The 8,430-nt window shown below is 38.3% G+C and overlaps 1 protein-coding gene across 2 annotated transcripts; it reads left to right on the plus strand.

Moving 5' to 3' along the window:
- The first annotated feature begins 915 nt into the window (after window positions 1-915).
- Window positions 916-7,017, plus strand: ugt5d1 (UDP glucuronosyltransferase 5 family, polypeptide D1). 2 transcript variants are annotated; one of them, XM_039778575.1, is made up of 4 exons: window positions 916-1,201; window positions 1,355-1,710; window positions 1,805-2,518; window positions 4,816-7,017. In XM_039778575.1, the coding sequence occupies exons 1-4, from the start codon at window positions 1,159-1,161 to the stop codon at window positions 5,398-5,400; spliced, it is 1,698 nt and encodes a 565-aa protein (XP_039634509.1). In that variant the 5' UTR covers window positions 916-1,158; the 3' UTR covers window positions 5,401-7,017. The 2 variants fall into 2 exon arrangements, with proteins under 2 accessions (XP_039634509.1, XP_039634510.1); XM_039778576.1 differs by having other exon boundaries at window positions 1,412-1,710.
- The last annotated feature ends 1,413 nt before the right edge of the window (window positions 7,018-8,430 follow it).

Raw genomic sequence — 8,430 nt, forward strand, 5'->3', positions numbered from 1 at the left:
TTTTTTAAGGTTTTCATCTGTCAGCTGCAGGATCCGCTATGACACACTGAGATCATCATCGTCTCCACCCCAAGGAAACTGGAACAGCTCTATTCCAAACGCATACACACACACACACACACACACACACACACACACACACACACACACACACACACACACAAACACACACACACACACACACACACACACACACACACACACACACACACACACACACCACACACACACACACACACACACACACACACACACACACACACACACCATAATGGGAGAGTCATTTGGCAAGTGTATACCTGCTCTCTCAATCTGAAAATGGAAAAAAGCAAACAGAGGAATGTGTGTTTGTTCAACAGAGGTGACATTGACCGAGGTTCCACTTATCTGACTAGATTGATGTATCCATTTTGGGCACTGTAAAGGGGCGCTACGTGCTTTTCCAATGGAGTTCCCCCAGAAATATTTCCATTTCTCATAAATAACAACTGACAACAGTCCACCCAGAAATAATTTATTCAATAAAACCTTTTTTCTTTGGTCTGTGATCTTTCCAAAAGATGAGGAATAATTTGGGTGTCAATCCAAACTGATATGAGAGTACATGCCTCAGATCAACTGAGTTCAGTTCTGAGACCTGCAACCTACATTCAACTGGCAGCTATATTTGTCACAAATTGTAGTAAACAAACCTCCATGTCAAAAACCTGCAGAAAATATCTGCATGACTAACTGCTTAAAACATGAAAGCTCCAACATTAATCCAGGTAACCCATTTGTATTTTCTCCAGGTATTTATTTGCACGTTTAACATGATATGCATGAAACTCATGTGGGTTAACATTACACAACCCACTCTAATACTCTTATGAAAGAGGTCACATGTTCTTCTGAGGCAAGCTGGTGTGAAAGAGAAAAACCCATTCGCAAAACTAGACTGTGCAGGACACTACCAGCACATTAACACTACTCAAAGAAGTAATGAAACTATGATGTCATGACAGAGAAGAAATAATCAGTTTGTTTGTAACCTGCACTGCATTCGCAGAGCCATACCTTCATGTGACACGTGGGGCAATAAGTAACACATTTTTATCAAAGGGGAACGACCATCTATGACACTGGAGTTTGAACTCAACTATATAAGGAATACTTCAGATGAACCATCGGTCTTCGGGCAAGTTGCCAGTCTTGGGCATGGGTAAGTGAATTTCAGAAAAAATATCAAGTTGTGCTTAGTATCACACTTTTTGTTCTAAAAGAAACAGAAACTTTATCTTTATGTCAGTAAAACTGATATAAAGATAAAGTTTCTATAATAATAATCCATGAACTTGTTCGTCTTTTCTCCTAGATGAAATGTTGAAACTGAAGAGATCTCTCATGTTGCTATCTATCTCTTACATTCCAGAAACCATGTCATTGCATCGTATGTGTGGAATATTTGTATTCCTCAGTGTATGTCTGATTTCCTTCACATCACCTTGTAATGGAGGAAAAATTCTGGTGTTCCCTGTGGACGGCAGCCACTGGATAAATATGAAGATCCTGCTGGAAGAACTTCATGCCAAGGGACACAGCATCACTTTGATAAGGTCCTCCTCCAGCTGGTACATCTCAGAAAAGTCTCCCCTCTACAAATCCATTAACATTGAAATGGATACAGGTTTCGAGAGCTTCTTTGAGGTGTACCTACAGGAGCATATGAGGGTATGTCATTATGGTTTATCTCTTGAACCCCACATGGCTCAATTTTAAAATTAAGATGATCACTTTTTAACTGTTTTTTATACTGTTTTTTCAGGCGCAGAGAGAGGGGGCTTCAGCACTTACTTTCTTCAAACTCACCAAGGATTTCATGTCTATGATTTCTCAGGCTCATTCATTGTGGGCTGATGCCCTCACTCGATTCTTTGATGATGAAAATTTGGTCAAAAGCTTAAAGGATTCCCAATTTGATCTTGTTCTCACTGACCCAGCTATAGCACCAGGGGTCGTAATAGCCAAGTATCTTAAACTGCCCATGGTACTTAATGTTCGCTGGATCACCAGCGGTGAAGGCCACTTTGCGATAGCCCCTTCACCAGTCTCTTATATCCCAGTGCCAGGATCGGGCTTAACGGACAAAATGAATTTCATCCAAAGGGTCAAGAACATTCTTTTCTACGGCATTGTAGTATTCCAGCAGGAATTCATGGTGGGGCCGAGCTATGATGCCATCTGTGATAAATACATCCAGGGTGGATGTGACATCATCTCGCTACTTCAGGAAGCAGATATTTGGCTGTTCCGGTCAGATTTTGTTTTTGAATTCCCTCGGCCCACAATGCCAAATGTTATCTACATAGGAGGGTTCCAGTGCAAACCAGCTCAACCTCTGCCAGCAGACCTGGAGGAGTTTGTTCAGAGTGCGGGGGAGCACGGAGTTATCATCATGACTCTGGGAACTTTGGTCAACGCTTTGCCCAAAGAGGTTGCAGATGAAATCGCCAGTGTCTTTGCCAAGATGCCTCACAAGGTAACACATGCTCAGTGATTTTGCAAAGACATGACATGTTAAAAAGACTGAAATGTGCAGTTCATTTCATTTCATTTTATTGTTTATCTCGAACAATCAACAATGTTGCAACAAAAAAAACAAAAATAAAAACCCCAAAATTCAACGCAAACAATCAGAATTTACTTATAAGTATAAGTTTGAGAAGGAGCAGGCAGAAGCAAATAGCTTATTAGGTTCTGCCCCTACTTCATAATATCATATTATTACAAAACTAATAGATATGCAAATACAGCATACAATCTTTCAGGTCTTACAGTAACTTACAACAGTACCTTTACAATTCCATTCCTATGTTTTGGTCTATTATTTTCTGTATTGGTCAAGTATTGATTTCTTTAATGTATTTTTTAACTTAATGCTATTATGGCTCTGTTTGATGTCATTGTTCAGTCCATTCCATAAGGTCACCCCACAAACTGAAACACACATGTTTTAACAGCAGTTTGCACAAGAGGTTGTTTGAACATACAATGTCCTCTTAGATGATATCCCCGTCTCTTTCATTAAACATACGCGCAATGTCTATGATTTCTCAGGCTCATTCATTGTGGGCTGATGCCCTCACTCGATCTTTCATTAAACATTGCGCGTATGTTACATGGTAAATTATTTTCTTTAACTTTAAACATAAATTGTGCCATTTTGAATGTAACAATGTCCATAAATTTCAGCACATGTGAATACAAAAACAGATGATTAGTGTGCTTATAGTACCCGGTGTGATTTATTATCATGATAGCTCTTTTTTGCAATGTGCAAATATTTTGTAAGTTGCTTTTTAGGTATTTCCCCAAATTTCTGAGCATTTTGGTTCAATATGTATCTAGTTTTACTCAATATACCAATACTCCTGGCCATCTTCATGCACAGATATTTAATGTGGGGCTTCTAGCACAGTTTGTGGTCAAGTACAACACCCAGAAACTTCTATGGACTCTTTCAATTATTTTATTATGAATTACTATTTTAACATCTGTATTTACAGTAAGATTTCCAAATATCATGAATTTAGTTTTGTTCAAGTAACGATAACTTATTTGAATCACACCAAAGTTTTAATTCATTCATTTCATTTGTGAGCATTTCCAGCATCTGCTGCAAGTCATCCTCGCAACAAAAAATAGTTGTGTCATCTGCAAAAACAGTAAATTTTAGTCATTTGATACTTTGCAAATGTCATTTGCGTAAAGCATAAACAGTTTTGGTCCTAAAACTGACCTCTGTGGAATGCCACAGGAAATACTAAGGCTTACTGACCGATGATTATCCATTTGAACAAACTGACTCCTGTTTTCAATATAGTTTTTTATCCAGTTATAGGCCACACCTCTGATACCATAACTTTCCATTTTTTTAACAGGATTTCGACAGTATCAAAAGATTTTTTTAGATCAATGAAAATCCCCCATAGTTTTTGTTTTCAATACAATTTGTTAATCTTTCTACTAACTCAATTAGTGCCATACACGTTGATCTACCGGATCCGAATCCATACTGACTGTCCATTAGTAAATGGAAATACAGAAATACTCCTGTTTTAAATAATAGATTATATATATATATATATATATATATATATATATATATATATATTGAAGTTTTCCGGATAATTCAATTTATTAAGTCCTTTTGTAATAATGGTGTTTATTGTATTCCATATTCCTTTCACATTCTATTTGTTATTCTCTAGTAATTTATTATAATCCTTCTTACATAACTTCATTATGTTAGATAATTTTTTTTGTATGTCTTATATTTTAACTCAGATTCTTTCGTTCTATATTTTTTTTAATTCCTATAAAGGGTATTTTTTACAGGCATTTTGAATTACTTTGGACATCCAGGGTTTTTCTGAATATTTTCTTTTATTGAAATATTGTTTTATCGGACAGTTTTTATTATATAGAGTTGTAAATATGTCTACAAATAGTTAATATGTAGTATTAAGGTCAGCTTCCTTGCTTACTTCCTTCCAATTATACTTTATTAACTAATTATATAGTTATAGTTATAGTTAGATATAGTTTCTTCGGTTCTTATTCTCCTGTATTTAATCTCATTGCACTCCCTTTTTCCACTATAATAATATAAACAATAATGAGTCACAAAGAAATTCAAAATGCTTAGTGTTTAACATAGGGAGTCTCACAGATACTTAGGAAGCAATTAATCCACTACATTAAGTCATACTAACACATTCATAACTGGTAGTGTATATATACAGTAAATTTACAATGATTTAATTTTCGGATCAGGTGATTTGGAGGCACAAGGGGGAGCGTCCCTCTACTTTGGGAAACAACACCATGATAGTGGACTGGATGCCACAGAAGGACCTCCTGGGCCACCCGCAGACCAAAGTCTTTGTAGCTCATGGAGGAACCAACGGAGTCCAGGAGGCCATTTACCACGGGGTCCCTGTGCTCGGTATACCCTTGTTCTTTGACCAGTATGACAACCTTTTACGTCTGCAGGAGAGAGGTGCCGGAAAGATCATTCAGCTAGCTGATGTTAACGGCCAAAGTTTTGAGCAAGGTATTCACGAAGTGCTCTATCACGACAGCTACAGACAGAACATGCAAAGACTCTCACGTTTGCACAGAGATCAGCCGATGACACCCATGGATCAGGCCATCTTCTGGGTGGAATATGTGATGCGCCATAAAGGGGCTCCTCATCTGCGTACAGAGGCCTATAAGATGCGTTGGTATGCATACTACTGTTTAGATGTACTGCTACTATTGCTGACTGCAGCAACTGTACTGTTTATTTCTACTTTGGCCATTTTCAGGTTTCTATGCTGCAGAGCTATAATAATGACCAAAACCAAACAACACTGATTAAGGTGAAATTGGTTCAGAAATATGCTACAATGAGTTCTCTAAAGCATTATATTTGGACAAAAACATACATCTTATGATATCTCTTTTGTATTGTTTTAGTATTTCTTAAGTAAAATTACTATTAATCTGTTGATTTAGCCATGTTAAACAATACAGTAGCTAAAGAAATGTCACCCCTTTATGTTTCTAAAATAATTGTCAAATGTATTTGGATAGATTAAGATTTATATTGCATAATACCCATGAATAATTTGTGATAGTCTGATCTTGGGAGAGTAATTTGGCAAGTGTATACATTCTCTCTCTCTCTATTTGTGTCTGTTTATCAGAGGTGACATTTACCGAGGTTGCACTTATCTGACTAGATTGATGTGTTCATATTCAGGCTGTTCTCATGAACCATTCATACATATAGCTATGAAAAGTAATGCACTGTAATTCATATGTATTTCACATATTATGCACCACATTGACTGCTGCTGTATAAGGCCGCGAAGATCCATCTATGGAGGAGGTTGAGGTGGAAGGGTGGGTCCTAAAACAAGGAGCTTTCAAGCAGGGGAGGGGAGTTTGTGTGCTGGAAAAAGTTAAGGGAAAAACACAAGACTTTTACCCAAGAAACGGGTGTTCATGTACCAGAAGTACTACTTAAGGGGGGCCAGTGTTTTAACTCAAAACAATCTTTTTTCTAATCCTAACTAGTTGTTTTGGTGCCTAAACTTAACTGTCGTCGCAGGACAGTCACCTCCTGTCACCTCCTGTCACCTCCTGTCACCTCCTGTCAACTGTAACTTCACGGTGCTCTATATCCGGCTCACAGGCCAGCAGTCGACGTAATTTCGTAGGATATCATACAGATTGTTATGCATAGGTTTTTGTACGATATCATACGAAACCCTTCATGAGAATAAGTTTCCATAAAGGGACACTATGTCATTTTCCAATGGACTTTCCCGCAAATGTATTTACTTTCACATAATGGACAACAGTCCACCAAGTCATGATTAATTTTTTTTGACATTTTTACTTTGGTCTGTGATCTTTCCAACAGATAATGAATAACTTGGGTGTACCTTTGTCCATCCTCAGAGCCTTCAAAAGGCAAAACCAATGTTCAACCTAATTTTCTTTTGCTGCTCTTCAACGGCTACCACGACACTCCATTATCCTTGACGTTTGACTATAGTAAGTAGCACTGCACCCAGAGTGGATTTTTTGCCTTCACCTGAGACTTAAGGGTAAAACAGAAGTAATGTGACATAGTCACACTGAAAAGTCAGTTGTAACAGAGGCAATAGTGAAACCAGCTATTACCCAATATTTGAGCTTTAATAGAGAAGGTTCTTAAAATTATTTTTTTTAACTTTATTTTTTTATTTTGTTATTTAAACTGCATTAGCCTAAACTATTTTTCACACAGGTCTTACAATATCAAATATATTTTCAAAGTTGGTCCAAGTAATAGTCAGTAGGTGATTTGCAAATATTCAACAGGGGGGATGTTCATCCACATGAATGACTCTTTTAGTTCTCCATCCATCCATCGTCCACTTCCTTTTCCCGAGCCACATTAACCAGCTCTGACTGGGGGATCCCAAGGTGTTCCCAGGCCAGGGTGGAGATATAGTCCCTCCACCTAGTCCTGTATCTTCCCCGAGGCCTTCTCCCAGCTGGATGTGCCTGGAACACCTCCCTAGGGAGGCACCCAGGGGGCATCCTTACCAGATGCCCGAACCACCCCAACCAACTCCTTTCGATGTTGATGCGCCAACAGTTTTGTTGTCACCATTACAATATTATAGTTTTTTTCAATTGCTTAAGCACAATTTTGAAAACAGGGACCGCCTTTTTCAAAACACTACACACAGTTAGCACAACCACACACCCAATTAGCAGAACACCTCAGACCCTTTGCAAAATGAAACACTCTTGCAAAAACTATACACTAATTTATAAAAAACATATTTTGTTACCATATGAAACACACGTTTCATTTGACTTAATTATGTTTGAACCAGATACACACTGCTGTTGCTAACCTAAAACACTTTTAGCAATTCTACTTCTCAGTGATTAGAGTACTGTAAATGAAGAACACAGAGAAAGTGCAAATTTACAATAAATTCACCAAACACTACACAAGACCAATGCTGCTATTTCTCTCCATATACCCAAATCAGTCAACATGGAGAATCCCAACAAAACATGTCCCAATTTTCATGCTACTACAGTAGTGTGCAAAACACTGTTAGCTCAGCAAACAACAGACAAACATGAAATGCAGTATCCAGTATAGGTTACAATCACAAAAAAACCCAACAACAAACCAAAAAATTATCTGAAATACATACTACAGAAAATACCAGACATTATCTCTTCGCCTAGCTGGATCTGGCCAGAGAATTTCATCAACATCACAGGCAATATCCTCATTGGCAAGACAATCTTCTTGAATGTCGAATCCAGACGCGTAACTATTGGTAAGCAGGGTAAGCGGTGCTTACGGGCCCGGACCAGTCAGGGGCCTGCATCACTGGAAGATATTGATTGACAGCCGGGCCCCCTATCACATTTTCATTACTCGCAACAATCCCAGCAGTCCCATGTGCAGCCACTGACCAAGGGGGAGTGATAACCATAGACAGTATATAATGGACCAACAGACCCCGTTGCTCTGGAAGGAGACCAGTGAAGGCTATTAGAAGCACTTTTCCGGTGATGGCCAGCTTTACTGCGCAGCCTCCAACTGAGAGAGACAGCGTAAATGTGACGTGAGCAACGTGTCTGAAAGTTGTAAGTCTTCTGGTAGCTGTGCCAAGATAAATCTCAATCATTCCCAATCTTACAGAGAAGGACAGTGTAGGTAAGGAGATAACATGGGCACAGGCTAATTATTGCTAACTAAAATGCTAGTTAACATTAGTAATTAATCCTAAACAGCTCATTTAAGTCGAAACTGCCTGCAAGCTTATCCTGTACTATAAGGTAATTCCTCTAGTATGTGACACAATCGTTAGCCTATTTTTA

Source organism: Perca fluviatilis, chromosome 16, assembly GCF_010015445.1.
Source record: "Perca fluviatilis chromosome 16, GENO_Pfluv_1.0, whole genome shotgun sequence".
In the NCBI taxonomy this organism is placed as follows: Eukaryota; Metazoa; Chordata; class Actinopteri; order Perciformes; family Percidae; genus Perca; species Perca fluviatilis.

Coding starts and splice junctions, on each gene's coding strand:
- ugt5d1 (XM_039778575.1), top strand. CDS start 1,159: ATGAACCATCGGTCTTCGGGCAAGTTGCCAGTCTTGGGCATGG. Junction 1,711..1,804: donor ACCTACAGGAGCATATGAGG/GTATGTCATTAT, acceptor CTGTTTTTTCAG/GCGCAGAGAGAGGGGGCTTC. Junction 2,519..4,815: donor TTGCCAAGATGCCTCACAAG/GTAACACATGCT, acceptor TTTTCGGATCAG/GTGATTTGGAGGCACAAGGG.